The 20,273-nt window shown below is 37.6% G+C and overlaps 2 protein-coding genes across 2 annotated transcripts; one reads left to right on the top strand and one right to left on the bottom strand.

Annotated features, from left to right (window-relative positions):
- Window positions 1-16,276: 16,276 nt before the first annotated feature.
- Window positions 16,277-17,856, bottom strand: LOC120416862 (zinc carboxypeptidase-like). The gene is made up of 4 exons (XM_039578759.2): window positions 17,061-17,856; window positions 16,803-17,005; window positions 16,659-16,743; window positions 16,277-16,602 (listed from the first exon to the last, which is right to left on the bottom strand). The coding sequence occupies exons 1-4, from the start codon at window positions 17,821-17,823 to the stop codon at window positions 16,361-16,363; spliced, it is 1,293 nt and encodes a 430-aa protein (XP_039434693.1). The 5' UTR covers window positions 17,824-17,856; the 3' UTR covers window positions 16,277-16,360.
- Window positions 17,857-18,486: 630 nt separating this feature from the next.
- Window positions 18,487-20,039, top strand: LOC120416861 (zinc carboxypeptidase-like). Its single transcript, XM_039578757.2, has 4 exons — window positions 18,487-19,289; window positions 19,348-19,550; window positions 19,604-19,688; window positions 19,753-20,039. The coding sequence occupies exons 1-4, from the start codon at window positions 18,533-18,535 to the stop codon at window positions 19,950-19,952; spliced, it is 1,245 nt and encodes a 414-aa protein (XP_039434691.1). The 5' UTR covers window positions 18,487-18,532; the 3' UTR covers window positions 19,953-20,039.
- The last annotated feature ends 234 nt before the right edge of the window (window positions 20,040-20,273 follow it).

Genomic DNA, 20,273 nt, shown 5'->3' with positions numbered 1-20,273 from the left:
TAGGCAACAAATGCATATTTTTAATTGCATAAACTTGGCATAAACTTAAATTTTAATTTCTTTAATTGTGTGTACTTTTTCTATGATCATAGAGGCATCATAAGTTCGTCATTACAAGTGTTCATCCAGTTTAGCCAGCTTTCCATACAAAAAGGCTATTAAAATATAAAAAAAATATTTATATTATGGACGGCTTTGCAATTGTTAATTCAATCCGTTTTAGGCCAAATAGCATTTCAACCTTATAAATTATACATTAATATCCCCTTCCCCTTCCCCTTCTCCATTTACAATTCTAGAGTTTTTTTAAAAAGGTCCTTAAAACAAAATTTGCATTTTTTTGTTTTGCTTTTTTGATGTTTTTTTTTTTTTTTTTTTTTTTAATTTATATTTATTCAAATTTCTTTTCCATGTACATTCATTCAGTTAAAATATTATTGAGTGTCCAATCACAAACGATGACTTTTCACCTCAATTTTAAATACTAACAACTTTCATTTATTCATGAAATATTGTAGCTTTCGCTATTCAGTGATTTCAAATGTAGGAGGTCCTACATGTACAAAAGGGAAAAGGGATACCTTAAAACTAACTTATAAACTATATAAAGAGCGGATCAATGCAGCTGAAGACTGCAATGATTTTTGTCGAAATGCATCAATTATCTTATTGGACATAACATCCAAAGTGTCAACTTCGGCTAATTGATGAAGTTCACTGGTGCTGAACCAGGGAGGAAGTTTCAGAATCATTTTCAGAATTTTGTTCTGAATCCTCTGAAGTTTTTTCTTCCTGGTTAAGCAACAGCTTGTCCAGATCGGCACAGCATAAAGCATGGCAGGTCTGAAAATTTGTTTATAAATCAACAGTTTATTCTTGAGACAAAGTCTAGAATTCCTGTTTATAAGTGGATACAAACATTTAATATATTTGTTACATTTAACCTGGATACTTTCAATGTGATCCTTGTAAGTAAGGTTTTTGTCAAAAGCAAGTCCAAGATATTTCACTTGATCCTCCCACTTTAAATTTACCTCATTCATCTTTATAATGTGATGACTTTTTGGTTTAAGAAAATCAGCCCTTGGTTTGTGAGGGAAAATAATAAGTTGAGTTTTTGCAGCATTTGGAGTAATTTTCCATTCTTTCAAATAAGAATTGAAAATATCCAAGCTTTTTTGTAATCTTCTTGTGATGACACGAAGGCTTCTACCTTTGGCGGAGATGCTTGTGTCATCAGCAAAAAGTGATTTCTGACATCCTGGGGGCAAATCAGGCAAGTCAGAAGTAAAAATATTGTATAAAATTGGACCCAAAATGCTTCCTTGAGGGACGCCAGCACGCACAGGTAGTTGATCAGATTTGCTATTCTGATAACATACCTGCAGAGTACGATCCGTCAAATAATTTTGAATAATTTTCACGATATAAATCGGAAAATTAAACCTTTTCAATTTCGCAATCAATCCTTTATGCCAAACACTGTCAAATGCTTTTTCTATGTCTAGAAGAGCAGCGCCAGTAGAATAGCCCTCAGATTTGTTGCTTCGAATTAAATTTGAAACTCTCAACAACTGATGAGTAGTTGAATGCCCAAGGCGAAATCCAAACTGCTCATCAGCGAAAATTGAATTTTCATTAATGTGCGTCATCATTCTATTAAGAATTATTCTTTCGAATAATTTACTAATAGATGAAAGCAAACTAATGGGCCGATAGCTTGAGGCTTCAGCAGGATTTTTATCCGGTTTCAAAATCGGAATTACTTTGGCATTTTTCCAACTACTGGGAAAATATGCCAAATCAAAACATTTGTTGAAAATTTTGACCAAGCAACTTAAAGTTGCTTCTGGTAATTTTTTAATTAAAATGTAAAAAATGCCATCCTCACCAGGGGCTTTCATATTTTTAAATTTTTTGATAATAGATTTTATTTCATTCAGATCCGTATTAAAAACTTCATCTGATGAAAATTCTTGTTCAACAATATTCTGAAATTCTATTGAAATTTGATTTTCAATAGGACTCAAAACATTCAAGTTGAAATTATGAGCACTCTCAAACTGCTGAGCAAGTTTTTGAGCTTTTTCCCCATTAGTTAATAGAATATTATCACCATCTTTTAAAGAAGGGATGGGTTTTTGAGGTTTCTTAAGAACCTTTGAAAGTTTCCAAAAAGGTTTGGAATAAGGTTTAATTTGTCCGACATCTCTTGCGAACTTTTCATTTCGCAGGAGAGTGAATCTGTGGTCAATAACCTTTTGCAAATCTTTTTGAATTCGCTTCAGTGCAGGATCACGAGAACGTTGATACTGTCTTCGGCGAACATTTTTCAGACGAATCAGAAGCTGAAGATCGTCATCAATAATGGGAGAATCAAATTTGACTTGAACTTTAGGAATAGCAATATTCCTAGCATCCAAAATTGCATTAGTTAAAGATTCCAAGGCTGAATCAATATCAGCTTTGGTTTCTAAAACAAAATCATGATTTAAATTATTCTCAATATGATGCTGATACCTGTCCCAATTAGCACAGAACTATTGGGTCTGGTAACTGCTTCATGAGAAAGTGAAAAAGTTACTGGAAGGTGATCAGAATCAAAATCAGCATGAGTCACTAAAGGACCACAATACTGACTTTGATTTGTCAAAACCAAATCAATTGTTGATGGATTTCTAACAGAAGAAAAGCAAGTTGGCCCATTCGGGTATAAAACCGAATAAAGACCAGAAGTGCAATCTCTGAACAGAATTTTACCATTGGAATTTACTTTTGAATTATTCCAAGATTGGTGTTTGGCATTAAAATCACCGATGATCAAAAATCGAGATCTATGCCGAGTAAGTTTATTCAAATCCCCTTTAAGATAATTTTTATTTTCCCCAGTGCATTGGAAAGGCAAGTATGCAGCTGCAATCATAATTTTCCCAAAAGAAGTTTCAAGTTCAATGCCCAAACTTTCAATAACTTTTAACTTAAAGTCACGTAACGTGCTATAAGTCATACTACGGTGGATAACTATTGCAACTCCACCGCCATTTCGATTCATTCGGTTATTAGTTATAACTTTATAATCTGGATCACTTTTCAAATAAGTGCCAGTTTTTAAAAATGTTTCGGTTATAACAGCAACATGCACGTTATGAACTCGTAAAAAGTTGAAAAATTCATTTTCTTTCGCTTTTAAAGAGCGAGCATTAAAATTCATAATATTGATGGAATTACTTAGATCCATGATTAAACTTCAGGGTAAGAACAACATCATTCGCAAATTTTAATCCAATCTGGATAGCTTCCATCATGGATGTAGCATTACTCATTGTTTGAATCAAACCAAACAGTGAGTTTTGCAAAAAAGTCATTTTTTCAAACGTAACATCGCCGAGATCAGAAGATCCCAAAGCGTTGCCAGCAGAAAAATTTTCAAATGAGATTTGAGGTACCTGCCCAATTTCAGAAAGATTGGTAGAGGATTTAAAATTCGTGGATGAACCCGAAACGACGTTAGCATAAGAAATGCCATTGTTGTTACCTAACTTTTCCACGGTAGGGGTATTTCTAGAATTGTTCGAGTGAGACAGCACGAACGTTTGATTTAAAGATGCAGGTACAACCTGACTTTGAGAATATTTCGGTTTGGATTTCGGCTGATGCTTAGCACGAGAATCCAAAACCTTTTTTCTGATGGGGCAATCCCAAAAATTTGATTTGTGATTTCCACCACAATTTGCACATTTAAATTGGGTGACTTCTTTCACGGGACAATTGTCCTTGTCGTGAGAAGAATCCCCGCAAACCATGCATTTTGGAACCATGGCGCAATGATCAGTACCGTGACCGAATGCCTGGCAACGCCGGCACTGGGTCAGATTCTGGCCATTACCGCCATGTTTCTTAAAATGCTCCCACTTTACCCGTACATGGAACAAAAACTGAACTGGGTAATTCTCTACCAACTCACACGAAATCGGGAAAAGTTGCCCCGACCCCTCTTCGATTTGCGTGAAACTTTGTCCTAAGGGGTAACTTTTGTCCCTGATCACGAAACCGAGGTCCGTTATTTGATATCTCGTGACGGAGGGGCGGTACGACCCCTTCCATTTTTGAACATGTGAAAAAAGAGGTGTTTTTCAATAATTTGCAGCCTGAAACGGTGATGAGATAGAAATTTGGTGTCAAAGGGACTTTTGTGTAAAATTAGACGCCCGATTTGATGGCGTACTCAGAATTCCGAATAAACGTATTTTTCATCGAAAAAAACACTAAAAAAGTTTTAAAAATTCTCCCATTTCCCGTTACTCGACTGTAAAAAATTATGGAACATGTCATTTTATGGGAAATTTAATGTACTTTTCGAATCTACATTGTCCCAGAAGGGTCATTTTTTCATTTAGAACAAAATTTTTCATTTTAAAATTTAATGTTTTTTCTAACTTTGCAGGGTTATTTTTCAGAGTGTAACAATGTTCTACAAAGTTGTAGAGCAGACAATTACAAAAATTTTGATATATAGACATAGGGGGTTTGCTTATAAACATCACGAGTTATCGCGATTTTACCAAAAGAAGTTTTGAAAAAGTTACTTTTTGCGTTTCTCTTTGTTTCGTCGTCCGTGTCTGTCGCGGGTGACCATGAATGGCCATGATCGATGACGACCAACTTTTTCAAAACTTTTTTTCGTAAAATCGCGATAACTCGTGATGTTTATAAGCAAACCCCTTATGTCTATATATCAAAATTTTTGTAATTGTCTGCTCTACAACTTTGTAGAACATTGTTACACTCTAAAAAATAACCCTGCAAAGTTAGAAAAAACACGAAATTTTAAAATGAAAAATTTTGTTCTAAATGAAAAAATGACCCTTCTGGGACAATGTAGATTCGAAAAGTACATTAAATTTCCCATAAAATGACATGTTCCAAAATTTTTTACAGTCGAGTAACGGGAAATGGGAGAATTATTAAAACTTTTTTAGTGTTTTTTTCGATGAAAAATACGTTTTTTCGGAATTCTGAGTACGCCATCAAATCGGACGTCTAATTTTACACAAAAGTCCCTTTGACACCAAATTTCTATCTCATCACCGTTTCAGGCTGCAAATTATTGAAAAACACCTCTTTTTTCACATGTTCAAAAATGGAAGGGGTCGTACCGCCCCTCCGTCACGAGATATCAAAAAACGGACCTCGGATTCGTGATCAGGGACACGCAAATCGAAGAGGGGTCGGGGCAACTGCTGTGTGAGTTGGCGGAGAATTACCCAACTTTGTCCAAAAGTTTCAAATTGTTGATTTCATTTCTGTTGAAATGAATCAGATAAAATTGTGAAGTCAAACCAAAGCGAGAAATATTCCCGTTTGATTTTTTCTTCATCGGTATTACTTGGGATGGGGCAAAGCCAAGCAACACCTTAAGTTCGTTTTTGATCTCATCCACCGACAAGTCGTTGGAGAGACCTTTCAAGACCGCCTTGAATGGCCGAGCATTCTTGGTATCATACGTGTAGAAATTGTGTTTGTGGTTTTTCAAATAACCAACAAAAGTTTGGTGATCTTGTAAAGATTCCGTCAACAAGCGACATTCTCCTCTTCGACCAAGCTGGAACGAAACCTTCAAATTGCAAGTTTCCTTGCAATTATTCAGTTGCGTTCGAAAGCTGGCCAAATCAGAGACGGAAGTCACTACAATTGGCGGAGCCTTTACTCGTTTCTCGACGGCAGAAGGCTCAGTACGAGGAGAAGGTTCCTTGTCATCAGTTTCGGATAAAACACCGAAACTGTTTGTCAATGGAATTGGAGGATTGACCTCACATTCAGAATCAGAATCAGACCTCAGAAGAGGCTGTTTTCTTTTTCTGTTTCCGTTAGCCGGTTTAGCGTTCAAACGCTTCACCGACGTAACGACCAAATCTTCAGAAGATTTGCGTTTACCTTTGTTTTGACGCATTTTGCAAGCAAAGTTCTCTTAAAAAGATGGCTTTGTTTGTAAAATACAACAAAATTTCAGGTGGGGTTAGTCTTGAAAAGACTGTTTAGAATTTTGGAAAATAACTCAGGTAGTCTTTAAAAAGACTGTGAATTTTGTTTTGAAATAACTCTGAGCTTAGGTAGTAAAAAATACCGCAGCTCTAGTGTCCGTTCACCACGAAGGTTCGCAAGACACTGATTTTTGATGTTTTGAATACCCTTGACTCAAGGCGGTATCAAAAACACCCAAAAAACAAATGTTGAAAATGTTGTTTATAAGGCCATTTTAAAAAAAATCCAGAATAGTTAAATTTTCGTCAGCTAGATTTTTTCAGATTTTTTTTTTTTGATAAGATTTTTTCAATTTTTACTTGGCAACCCTGTTTATGACCTTTCAGAAAAAAAGTTACACCTTTTGAAAAAATAATACCCTTACACAAAAAAGTGGATTGGGCAATATATTACTGAAAATTTTAATCATTTGTTCGAAATTGTTATCAACAAAAAAAAAAACAAGTTTAAGTGGATATAATTTTTAAATGGATCAATATCGAAATTTATTTTAAGTACTTTTTGATTGCATTTTTTACTATACATTTTTAAATAGAGTCAAAAATAATTCCAGAATATAAGTCCTTATTTTCGATAACTTGACAACACTGCCTAATGAATTTTGACTTGCTTTTGCCAAAGCTAAAACTTTTTTTTGTCATCTTAAACATATAAAAAATAGAGTATAAAAAATAAGTGTTTTGAGAAATCTGCAAAAGAGTGTATTTTTTTTAAAAGTCCTATAAATTGACAAAGACACTTGCACGATAAGATATCGGTGCTTCAGATACATAATTTCGAATATTTAAATTTAATTTTAATAGCCTTTTGTAAAGCTGGAAAGCTGCCAAAACTGCATGGAAACTTGTGATGCCAAATGACTTATTTTGTACACACAAAGTTTCATCCAAATAAAAAAAATCATCAACTAAATTTAAAAAAAAGGTTATTCTTTGGAGCATTGCTTGGATATTTTATCACTGCTAAGATCAAATTGGCTAAGATATGGATTATTTATCTATGTGTTCATCAACTAAAAAAACCTAAACTGTTACCGATACAAGTGCTTAAAAGCAGAAATTTTTAGCACCCAAATCAGTGCTAAAATGAACTTTTCAGCATTGTTATTTAGATGATAGTAGGCCAAAACGGAATAAAAAATATTGTAATGGGATTATTAGAAACATTATTCTTCACAAAATTATAAAATCATGCATTTAATCAGAATACAAATTGATATCATCAATAATAGACAAACTCAGTCTTAAAAGTTACCCATCCCGTTCTAACTCATGGCTTTCTACCTAAGGTACTCGCGATTGAGTGTGTAGTAGTGCGGTTGTCAAAATCGTTATCTCTGACTCTCTCACTCCACTGACACTGACATTGTTTATGTTTTGGTTTTCCTGGCACGGTCCATTGTTCGTTTGTTATTGTTTTGGTTTTAGTGGCACGGAGCCATGCACTCACACTAATGCAAAGCAAGATCGCGAGTACCTATGATATACAGCCTTGGTTCTTACTCATCTTTCCCGATCTAAACTGTCAACCCCGGTTGATCATCATCCATATTGAATTGAAATGTGCGCCCATTAATTACAACCAACCCAATCAATGAAACATAAAAAATGCATTTCGAGCTGGCAATGAGTGAGAGGGGGAAAACCAGTCTGTTCTATATTGAGCCCAAATATGAATGGATCAATTTCCAGCTCATCTGTCAATTCATATTCAAATCGGTGGGTAAAGTTTTCCCCCTCTTTTGGTGGAAGAAAGAAAAACTCGACTTGAGAGTTTTGAAAGGGGATTACGAATTGATTTCGCAGCATAATCGATTGTTTGTTTTTTCGGAGGTATTTGTTCTTTGCATGAAAACAAATCTTTTGAGCTGCATGGAATTTAGCTTCCAATGTTTTTGCTGTTGTATTACAGCCAAATTTCTCTCCATTATTTCATTTTAAATCTTGACCAGGTGTAAAGTCAAACTACTTGACCTCACGTCCCTTGAGGATTTGAAGATCTATTGAAAAGATCAGGAAAGTGTTTCCTAAAAAACGATAATAAATAATAAAAAACCATTACAGACACTTTCTGGGTGGTTTGATGAATTAACACTTCTCTGACCCTCCAGAGCAACGATGCCGTTCACCCACCCAGTAGTATGAGAAATTTTGCTCAGAAAGATTTGATTCAGCCGCATGTCTGCAAAAGAAATTTATTCCCGTCACAATATTTACGTGATTGCAATGAAAACCTGTAAGGTTAGACTACTAGCCGTACAGTCAATCCCCTATATACGTATTTTCAAGAATGTTTCTTTGTTTTGTTAGATTTTTTGATTTTTTCTTTGGTAATGGGTAATGAATTCCACTTTTTTAAATCATTTTATTTTCTTGGAAAAAGCCTTAACCGTATGATGAACAATTCACTGTTCAACGTGATTCCCACATGCGGCAACACTTCCCTTCTCTGGCCAGAGTACAGCTCCTGTCCGAAAAAAAAACCCTTGTCTCCCCGTGGTCCAGAGCTCTCATCCTCCCGTAATGATGATATGATGGAAATATGGCCACAGAAAACAATCGAAAAAGTTGCCCTTGTCCATGTGGTCGAAGAAAAATCCCGCCTCCTACGACTTGAGAAAAAGGACCGAAAAACTTTGGACATCCAATTTCTCGACTATTTCTGGGACCTCTCCCTCGGGGGACTCCACCCACACCGGCTACTGCGATGTCCTGTTCGGCACCGATGTTTGGCATGCTAAATCCAATCACGCACCACTCAAAAGGACTTCGGTTCGGGCGACTTGGATGATTTATGACACATTTTCTAGCGAAGCAATAATAATTTCAACATTTTATACATAATTTTTTTTCTCACATCTGTGAGTGAAAGGTTGAACATGGCTACAATTTAGGCACAAAAAAAGAGCCGCTATCAAACCGGTCCCCATAAATCTCGAAAGTGGTCCAAAGTACAAAAAATCTCCACCGCAGTACCCGTAATAAATCCATAAATAACCCGTTTAGTTACGGCTCATCCCCTCAAATTACGAGGGATTATTCGGCGAGTTAGTGTGTAGAGAGGAAAAAAAACGAATGATCCTGCTTACCTGGGTCTTACCTTTCTAGTTCTCTGTGGTGTTTTTGTTTACATGTTTGACTTTGAAATTTATCCTTTTTTGCTTCCGTGTAGATTTAAGGATTTTTTTTCTCGCTTCTCTCCCCGATCCTAATCCCTTTCTCCCGGTGTCTTTTTGTTCCACACCTTGGCTGTGTACACTTTCAATAATTTGTATTTATTTGTTTAATTTCAAACCTTTTTTTCCTTCAGATATTTTTTTCGCCGAATCATGGCGTACTGTGGTGGTGTTCAATATATGGCCCAGCTCCATGGCATGCTTCGTGGAAATGCTCCTGGGGATTTTTCCCGAGGATGTTTGGAAAACATTCGTTTTCTGCGGATTTGGGCACAAAGCCCTTCGTCGGAATTTTCTCCCCGGTCTGAAGGTGTGAGGTGTGTCAAAACACACACACACCTCACCACCCACGGTATGTGAGTGTGTGAAGGTGGAATTATGATTAATGGTTATTTTTACTGCAAGGTGAACATTATTTCGACATTTTTCGCAGAAGTATCGAAAATTTGAAGCAATTTCTGCGAAAGGAAAAAAAAGTTTGACTTTCTTTGTGACAAGTTTCGACTGACTCAATACGCCCCCAAGCGATCACTTGCGACTGATGATAAATTTATGCCTAATGGCATCGTTTCAAAACGTGGAAAATGTCCGTCCACCTTGGCCAAGTGGCAGTGGCGTGGTGAAGGGTGAATTGGGCCACCTTGAAAATATTATAATTATGATTTAGGTTTTTTTTGAAAAGCACAATCATCGAATAATTAATTTTTTTTTGCTTTTTCAACGTTTAAAATTTATTTTAATAGCATTTTAAAACCCCTTTATAACAGCAGGTGTTTTTTTAGTCTAGCATGTCGTTTCCTTATTCCTTATGCAGGCAAATTTACAATCTGTTGATTCTAAATTGTTCTCTAATATATTCTTCACCATATGGGCATTGATAAGCGGCACATGTTTGAAACTTTTTCTTAGCCAAGCTTCTACAAAATACTACGAATAAAAAATGTCAACTGAAAGTGGGGTAAATCGGGACACAAAGCTTAACGATTTAAAAACGTCAAAGATCTAAAAAAGGCTGTAATTTAGGCAAAATTGAATTGAATTTTTAAACTCAAAATACATCTGAAAATCAGGAAAAAATGCAACAAAATGGAGGGTGAAGCATCCCATTTGGTTAAATCTACTACACTGCACTAAAAAGCCAAATTATCAAACTCAAATATATAAGTGTTCCATCCAGATATCAACTCGAATCGCCCTGAAGCTTTTTGGGGACATCTGGGACTGCCATTTGAGATTGAGAACGGTTTGATCAAACACATTAATTTTTTTTGACGTTTTTAAACCTGAAAACGTAGTGTTCCGATTTGACCCACTTTCCTTTGACCTATAGAGTGGCATATTCGGTCCAGATGCGTCGTCATGAACAAAAAGATATTCCCTGCTTGTGGAAGCTCTTTAAATCCTTTTTCAAATGCCATTACATTAAGTAAAGTACCAAAAATATCGACCTAGAAAACTTAAGAGGCATACTAATCATTTAAAAAATCAATATTTTTATTTAAAAAAAACATTCGTTTCGAAATACCACATTGATACAAATTAAGCAACCTTGTCAAAATTTGATGAATTTTCCTCAAAGCTTCAGGGAAATTTGGTAAATAACTGAATTACCATAAAAATACCTTCATTTAGTATGTGAATTTTGTCAGTTTTTGATTTTTGCATTTTTAGAATAAAACCAAAAAATGGAATGATACCAATTTTTGCTCTCCAACTACAAAATCTTGAAATGCTTGTTTTTTGTATTCAACTTTTTTAATCTGTTGTCAAGGAGTTGATTTTAGATATCCATTTTTAATAGAAATACAAAAAGTGGATTTATGCTAAACAGTTACAATTGAAGGCATAGTATTATATTTTTACATGAAAATTTTCATTTTTTTTATAAATATCTTTTTCCCTTTTTTGGAGGGAGAGACACAACAACTAAAAAAATGTCATAACAATACTCAATGACCCAAAACATTAATCATTTCTTTATTTCGTAAAAAAATTAATCCATAAACCATGGTTTCAACATTTGAATAAAAAATATTTTTAGGTGCATTTTACATGAGTCCAACTGTTTTGAAATTTTTAGTTTATAAAACATCGAAGTAACGACTAATCATTTTTTGCAACGGAAAATTTAATTTACGGTACTGCACATCGGAATTTTACGAAATTTTTGTTTATGCAAATCCAAACATGTTTGGTATTTTTAAAACATTTAAGATTGTTTTAAGTTGATTATAGAGTTCCATTTCCGTTTAAACTTTGAAGTTTTGGAAAAATATGAAAATAAATATTTGCAACGGCCTTATTGTTGTTCTACTTATTTTTTTTATTTTTGTTTTTATTCTGGTATGTGACCAAGAAAATATGTAAATGGCTGAGGATTCAAGACCCCAAAAATGGGTTAAAAATTTGTTTATATTTTAATTTAAGGTAAGACTGAGCTTTACCAAATTGGTTTATTTTTCTAATCTAATAAAAAAAATAATTCAGTAGTTTTTTTCCACTTCTGAATAAGTTATTTTTACTTCACCTTTATCATTCCTAATCAATTTTATCTTAATAATATAAAATTTCAAGCAAAAGTTGGAATTGGAATTTTTCTTTAGAGGGTACAATAAACCAAAAATAATATTTTTTCAAAGTGTTTTTAAAACCGCGTAGAGCCAGAGGTACTAAAAACACCTGAAAAGCAAAAGAATAAAATTTGGTTTATTGAATCTTTTCAAAAATAAATCAAGAAAAAACTTTTATTTTTGTTTTATTTGATCATCACATGGAAATCATTTTGCTCTACTAGAAAAATATCATCAGACGCCCCTGACCAAAGGTATAGATCGCATAAAGGGGCGACAACGTTGCCCCTTTGCAAATATCGCCGCTGCCGCTGCTTCTGCTGTATTTAAGAATTTATTTTTATAGCTGCAATTCAAATGCGAAAATGCGCGGCAATGCCGCACCTCGTTAAGTTCATCTTCCACGGCAAAGGGAAAGCATTAAAAATTTATTAGATAAGAACGCGACTTTTTTTTCTTCTGCTGCTGTTGCAGTGGCAAGTTAAGGGAATGATTGTCAACCTGGGGAAAAGACATCATCCGCCTGGAAGATAGACAACGGCAGCAAAGGCCCTATGGTTCATATTTTTTTACGAACTCAAAATTGTTTAAAGAGCCGTATAATAAATTTGTTCCCTCCAAGGGATATTTTAAATTTTCATTCGCTCGGCAATATCATTCTCCTTATTTTCTTCCTGGAGGGTTTCCCCCGAAATTGATAAACAATAGCTTTATCAAATTAATGTGGATCTACGAGGCAGAAATCACGCCTGCGAGGTATGCACTCCGCAAAACATTAAAAGTGATTACGCGAAATGTGTTTTCTATTCAAATGAGAATAAATTCGCCAATTTCGTAATCACTTTATGACTTGTTTTATCCGGTTTATTTTCCTTCCAACCCCGCGCGAAAATCTCACCCAAAAAACGCTCAAGTTGGGGAGGGGAAAATTTGCGGATTTTTTCATTCGCGATAATGATGCTTGTCAATATTTCAGATTTCGCGGGGCGGAAATTTTGTTTTTTGTGCGCACCCGTCTCTCTAAATTCCCACGAGGACATTCCAACCGTGGTGAAAATGTGCTGAAATATTCGCACCGAGTGCGGAAATTGGCGGAAAAACGAGTCATCAAAGGGGGTGAGAGGACAGAAAAAAAAATCATCCGCGATAAAGACAATGGGTAATCAACAGTTTGAAGATAAAAGTTTGACAGCGCCCGGGGGTGTGGCATTTCGGAGCACTGACAGGTGCGGAGTGCAAATTGGCCCCGGATAATTAGCTGGATCGATTTCGGCGGGAACAATCGGGGACGATTCTGGGGCTCATCACTCTTTTTTGTGAAAATATTAATTCTGGTAAAAAAAAAACAGGTCAGAATTGCTTTTATTCATATGCAAATGAACTCCGCACTTCAACGTCATTTGAAGAGCTCTCACAAAGCAAAATTATTAGTAATTGTCGCAATAAATTATCCCGGCTGGCACAATTATCCGTTCCTTAATCAACTTTTTTCACTCTTTAAAAAAAATTACATTATCAAACAGACACAAAAAAAAACCTTACCTAGCCTTTCGTGCGGAAGTCGATCCTCGAAAGCACGAAAAAACCCAATTAACCCTGTAACGAAATACTCTCGAAAATGTCCCCTTTCCACGGAAGTCCTAGAATTCAACTTTTTTTTGTTGTACTCTCGCTGGTTAACGACCGCCCATGGCGAGTTCTGTCCTCACATATGTTAACTTCTGTAGAGCTCGGCTCGACCCTTGGCGAATGTCACTCCCTTGCTTGCTAGGCACAGAGACTTGGGTAGGGTTCAAAAACGCCTCTGACGATGGGTACATTAATCATAACACCACCCTATACTGTACGTACACATGCTGGTAGAGTGAAGGTTGGGACGAACAAAAAGAACGAAGATTAGCAAACTGCGGTGGTCGAATGGATTAGCTAATCTTTTGCGTGGTTTTGGGATTTTGTAAACAAATTTTGTTTTTTTTTAATATTTTTATGTGATAAAATTATATTAAACTTATAAACATAATAGTTCCTTTCATTAAATGAGCGATTCTCAACAAAATTGGCCGATTTTGACCATTTTTATTTTTAGATTTTTTTTTTATTTGGCTCAAACTTTGTGGGGGCCTTCTCTATCACTAAAGAAGCCATTTTGTGTCATTGGTTCACCCATACAAATCTCCATACAATTTTGGCAGCTGTTCATACAAAAATGGTACGTAAATATTCGAAAATCTGTAACTTTTTATGAATTTTTTTTATTGATTTGGTGTCTTCGGCAAAGTTGTAGGTATTGATGAGGACTATTCAGAAAAGTAAAATCAATTTTAATTACCTGTTCAAACTTTTTTTGATTTTATTCAAGGGTAATTCTCCGCCAACTCACACAGCAGTTGCCCCGACCCCTCTTCGATTTGCGTGAAACTTTGTCCTAAGGGGTAACTTTTGTCCCTGATCACGAAACCGAGGTCCGTTTTTTGATATCTCGTGACGGAGGGGCGGTACGACCCCTTCCATTTTTGCACATGCGAAAAAAGAGGTGTTTTTCAATAATTTGCAGCCTGAAACGGTGATGAGATAGAAATTTGGTGTCAAAGGGACTTTTATGTAAAATTAGACGCCCGATTTGATGGCGTACTCAGAATTCCGAAAAAACGTATTTTTCATCGAAAAAAACACTAAAAAAGTTTTAAAAATTCTCCCATTTTCCGTTACTCGACTGTAAAAAATTTTGGAACATGTCATTTTATGGGAAATTTAATGTACTTTTCGAATCTACATTGTCCCAGAAGGGTCATTTTTTCATTTAGAACAAAATTTTTCATTTTAAAATTTCGTGTTTTTTCTAACTTTGCAGGGTTATTTTTTAGAGTGTAACAATGTCCTACAAAGTTGTAGAGCAGACAATTACAAAAATTTTGATATATATACATAAGGGGTTTGCTTATAAACATCACAAGTTATCACGATTTTACGAAAAAAAGTTTTAAAAAAGTTGGTCGTCATCGATCATGGCCGTTCATGGTCACCCGCGACAGACACGGACGACGAAACAAAGAGAAACGCAAAAAGTAACTTTTTTTCTAATTTTACATAAAAGTCCCTTTGACACCAAATTTCTATCTCATCACCGTTTCAGGCTGCAAATTATTGAAAAACACCTCTTTTTTCGCATGTTCAAAAATGGAAGGGGTCGTACCGCCCCTCCGTCACGAGATATCAAAAAACGGACCTCGGATTCTTGATCAGGGACAAAAGTTACCCCTTAGGACAAAGTTTCACGCAAATCGAAGAGGGGTCGGGGCAACATTTCCCGATTTCGTGTGAGTTGGTAGAGAATTACCCTCAACTATTTTCACAAAAAAAATAAATTTCCTAAAATTCGATTTTTAAAATTTTTGATCTTTTTTAATTTGTTTTAGGGGACAAAACCCCGCATCTTTTAAGTCATTCTGAAGTATGGACCAAAATTTGTCCGACGATGATGTTTTTTTTAAAAAAAGTGGTCTTTAAAAAAACTGAAATCCAGTATTTAAAATTTTTTCATCTCATTTTTATGTAGAATCGAATTTGCAATTGAAAAGTACTTTACAATTTTCTTAAGTCAAGGATTAAGTGGACCGTTTTCAAAATATAGCCATTCAAAGTTAAATATTGTCCGACAAATTTTGGTTAGTTGACTTTTTAAAATAGTGTCCATGATTGTCGAAATGTTCAGAAAATTTTCCTACAATTTCGCCTAAGAAACATTGAAGATTGGATCACTGGTTGCTAAGATACAGCAGATAAAAAGAAAACAGGAAAATTGTTTTTTTTTTAATTCTCACTCAAACATCAAATGGTCAGCCACTAATGGTCCGATTTTCAATATTAAAATATGAATCATTCTTAACAAATAATTCATATTTTAACATTGAAAAGCGGATTTTTTTAAGCTGACTGCTTTGATGATTCGATCATCCTGTTAAACTAATAATAGTTTATGCAACAAGTTGAAAAAGGAAGATTTTTTGCAATTCCAAAAACGCTTCTTGAATGGAATTTCATGTCAAACATCCATAGTAAATTCACCGCCCAAAACAAAAAAAATGAAAAATGTTACTTTTCAATACCAGTGTTGAAAAGTTCAATTTTTCAGCACCCATCTTAGTGCTGAAAAGTAGTTATTGAAAGGTATTAATTTTCCATTCTGTTATTTTTTGTTAGGAAAGTAGGCCATTCTGTTTCTCTAAAAGGACAGGAAAAGTTGACAGTTTCACAGCGGAATAGCAAAAAAAAAAAAATCATTTCTTAACTAAACAGATTGCTTGCTATCTTTAAATTTATCGTTTGCAACAGACAGAACTTGTTTTAGTTGAGGCGTTTTCCTTAAAAGTGCTTCCAGAAACTCGAGTCGTGGTTTCAATATGGCGCTGCATCCCGTTTCACCTTAAACCGACAATCACAGCCCTTTATTGATCTCGAATGAATTTTATAAATAAATAAAACACAAGTATTATCCAGGATAAGTTTTCATATTATTTAATTTATGTTGCAAATTTAAATCTACTTCTAATGATTTTAATTGTAGCAGGTCTGATCACTCCAACCGATTAGCCGCTTTCTTAGCTGCAGCTTCCGCAAACGGCTGATGAAGACCCAACCGTTCACCTTCCTCCAGGATAACGATAACCGAATCCAGCGTTTCCTCCGCAGTAGGCACGATCTGTTCCGGGGGCAGTACAAATCCGTACCGTCCAGTATCACGCAACTCGTACGCAAATGCAATCGGAGTCTGATAATTTCCCTTTACCCAATCCAAACTGCTACCGGACGCGATATCTGCAAGATTGTAACTTTAATCACTGTAACTTTTAAATAGGTTAATCACTTCTTACAAATGATTTCGGCAATGTTGCCCACTTTGTACTCCGTTCCGTAGCGTTCCTTCAGCTTATCAGCTGCCTTTTTGGCCACTTCCAGCTAGATAAGAAAATCGATCATTAGGCCATCAATATCGAACGGTCAATACCCCAAATTACCATTTCATCATAATTGTCAAGGTGTTCTGGTGTGTGACCGTACGGAAGCATCAACAGCTGCGAGTAAGCGTGGAAGTCCAGATAGGTGCTGACGGTCGAGGCCACCGAAGTGATGTACTGCGAAAGACCTCGAGTTTCATCCTCGGAGAACGGTTCCGGTCCGGCGAAGGTATCCGTGCAGGGATTGCTCGAAGCTCCGCCCTCTGAAAATTGTGGTAGATTCAAATAAATGTCTAAGAGGCAAGTTGACCCACTCACGCATGAACTTGTAGTCCCAGTTCCGGTTAGGATCGGCGCCAACGCACAGGATGTTGTGCGGCTTGCGGGTCTTTCTCCAGGCGCGATTCGTTGTGCGTGTGTACACGTAGCCATCCGGATTGGCCACGGGGAAGAAGTGCCAGTCGTAGTTTTCGGCAATGTTACGAATCTGCGGGTCGGTTGAAGTCAGCAGTTGGTTCAGGATCCACGTGACCGTAGCACAGCTAATCCATTCCCGCGAATGAATCGTTCCCTCCATGATGACACCAGCGTTGCCGGCCTTGTAGGACACCTTGACGCCGCGAATTGGACGACCTTCGTAGGAGTTTCCTGCGGTGATTGGTGTTAGAACATCCGGGTATTGACCCAGCAATTCGTCGAGCCACGCGTAGATCTCTTCCAAATGGTGATAGTTTTCCCATTCAAAGCCTTCTCGCTTAGACTTTCTTTGCTCATCATCGAACAACTTCTGCAAGTCCGTCACGGTCAGCTCCGCTCGTAGTCCATGCCGTTCGACCAATTCTCCAAACTCGGCAAACTTATGGGGTGGAACAACCAAATCAGCGTGACTGTTCAGCTGCACTGGTTCCGCCCAGAACGTGTATCCCTCTCTAAGTTGCTCGATCGCTTGAAGCACTTCCAAATCTTGAACACTGTCAATCTGTATCCGGTACAACCGGTAGTTGTCAAAGCGAGCTTTCTCCGCTAGAGCGACCGAAGTCGCCGCTAACAAAACTGCAAACAGCGGTATCACCAACTTCATCGCGATCGGAATCGGAACTAAGCCGGACAATGGCCACGACAAGGGCTTTTTATAGTCATTGTACGTTTAATACAATCGTTGTGAGATATCGTTATCTGCCGATTCGTCACCTGCTGATGACACTCTGCGTAATCAATCACAGGTGATAGCGACGCCCGAAAATCGGTTACCTGACCTAGCGTAACAATCTAAGCTGCTTATCAATGTATGAACATAGATTCATTCATAAAGTTGATGCTGATTTGATTTCAAAAATGATTTGTTGAAGATTGTTCCAAGTTTCTGGTAGGATAGAAGTCTATGAATAAAACTGTAGATCCAGTTATGTTTTCTTGACATTTTAATGATTACTTCTAGCTCATAGAGTGATTTGGCCTAATTACAAGGATACATGAGAAGTCAATATATTAAGCTTTCAGTAACGTATTATCGCGATGTAAAGATAATCCCAAAAAGCAACTCATCAACGCGTCAGTTGTAACTGGCCAACGACTGTTTTCAACGTAATTCGTCGATAACTGCTATCTACTAGACAAAAAGCTACCGTTTGGGCTTTCCAGTATACCGAGTCCAATCCAGACAATAACCAATCTGTGTATTCCCGAAGATTAGATTGCACGCTTTCAGGACGTACTTCGCGGACTATAAAAGCACTTCAAAACAAAGCCCTAGCTCAGTCAATTCCACTTGAATTGCCGTGGAACTCGTGATGGGTTTTAAGCTAATATTCGCGTTAGCGCTGCTCGCTACGGCAGCCTTTGCCGAGAAGGCACGGTTCGACAACTACCGGCTGTACCGGATCCGCGTTGAGAGCGTGGCCCAACTGGAGGTGCTGCAAGCGGTTCAAGAACTCAACGAGGGATACAACTTCTGGTCCGAACCTGCCCAGGTTGATGGCGATGTGGACTTGGTGGTGCCCCCGCACAAGTTTGCCGAGTTTGAAGAGCTGGTTGAACGATTTGGATTAAAGGCCAAACTGAACGTTGAGGATCTGCAGAAGTTGTTTGATGCAGAGCAGCGAAGACCAACGAAGGAAGCTTTCGGATGGAACGCTTACTACCGGCTGGGTGAGATCTACGCCTGGATGGACGGTCTGCTGGCTCAGTATCCCAACGTGCTGTCGCCGATCAACGTTGGAAACTCGTTCGAAGGTCGTCCGATCCGCGGTATTAAGGTGTCGTACAAGTCGGGCAATCCGGGAGTGTTCATGGAGGGAACGATCCATGCTCGCGAGTGGGTCAGTGGAGCTACGGTCACGTGGGTGTTGAACGAGCTGCTGACCTCGACCAACAGCCAGGTGCGCAACATTGCCGAGAACTACGACTGGTACTTCTTCCCGGTGACGAATCCGGACGGTTACGAATTCACCCACACGAACAACCGTATGTGGAGGAAGACTCGTCAGCCGCATGGAATTCTGTGCACTGGAGCCGATCCCAACCGCAACTGGGCGTACAACTTCATGCGTAAGTACACTAGCGACAGCCGGATCAACTTAGATATTAATGTTCCCAATCATCGCAGAGGGAGGCGCTTCGAACAACCCGTGCTCGGATACCTTCGCCGGACCGGAACCCTTCTCCGAGCCGGAAACTCGTCTGCTGGCGGACTACTTCTCGTCGGTGGAGAGCACGATCAGCACGTACCTGTCATTCCACTCGTTCTCGCAGCTGTTGCTGCTGCCGTACGGACATACCACTGCGCCGCTGGATAACTACCATGAAATCGTAAGTAAAATGGATTTCTTGAAGGAGTTTTTGTACAACACATTCAATTCCAGATGGAGATCGGTACCAAGGCGATCGCGAAGCTCGCCGAGCGTTACGGAACTCAGTACCAAATCGGTAACATTGCCGAGGCCATCTGTAAGTTCTGTCGCAAACTTCGGTTCCTGAATACCTCATAACACAGTCAATTCTTCCCATGTAGACATTGCCACCGGGGGTAGCATCGATTGGATCAAGGGCGTCTACCAGACGCCGATCGTATACACGTACGAGCTGCGCGATCTGGGCCAGCACGGATTCGTGCTGCCGCCGGAGCAGATCATTCCCAACTCGGAGGAAACGCTTGACTCGATCATCGTGATCCTGGAGGAGGGCGAGGCCCGCGGTCTGCACCGACGGTGATTTGTTTGATTTGCGGTGGACTTTGAGCGTTATTTGCTGATAAGCTTAATGGTCACAATAAAAAATCTCTTCTAAATTTACAATGGACTTTATTTGTGATTACTGATTACGTATTTGAAGCTATATGGTGGGATTAGATAAGATTTTTTATCATCCATGCCTATTGATAACATAAAGCATTCCACATAATCAATTCTTGATTAAATTTCGTATCAATTTACTACTTCTGATGATGAATGACATCATCTACAAACATTAAAGATTAAATTTTCAATAGGTCCTATCTGCATAGGAAACCCATGAGGGATAGGTTGTTTTGAA

Source organism: Culex pipiens, chromosome 2 (genome assembly GCF_016801865.2).
Source record: "Culex pipiens pallens isolate TS chromosome 2, TS_CPP_V2, whole genome shotgun sequence".
NCBI lineage: Eukaryota > Metazoa > Arthropoda > Insecta > Diptera > Culicidae > Culex > Culex pipiens.
The sequence above is the reverse complement of the archived record's forward strand: the minus strand, read 5'-3'. Positions and strand labels throughout refer to the sequence as shown.

Bases quoted from the DNA above. Each gene is read 5' to 3' on its own strand.
- LOC120416862 (XM_039578759.2), bottom strand. From the start codon at position 17,823: ATGAAGTTGGTGATACCGCTGTTTGCAGTTTTGTTAGCGGCGACTTCG. The intron at 16,744-16,802 runs GTAATTTGGGGT...TTTCTTATCTAG, and splicing joins TTGACAATTATGATGAAATG to CTGGAAGTGGCCAAAAAGGC. The intron at 16,603-16,658 runs GTAAGAAGTGAT...ACAATCTTGCAG, and splicing joins CAACATTGCCGAAATCATTT to ATATCGCGTCCGGTAGCAGT.
- LOC120416861 (XM_039578757.2), top strand. From the start codon at position 18,533: ATGGGTTTTAAGCTAATATTCGCGTTAGCGCTGCTCGCTACGGCAGCC. The intron at 19,551-19,603 runs GTAAGTAAAATG...ATTCAATTCCAG, and splicing joins TGGATAACTACCATGAAATC to ATGGAGATCGGTACCAAGGC. The intron at 19,689-19,752 runs GTAAGTTCTGTC...CTTCCCATGTAG, and splicing joins TAACATTGCCGAGGCCATCT to ACATTGCCACCGGGGGTAGC.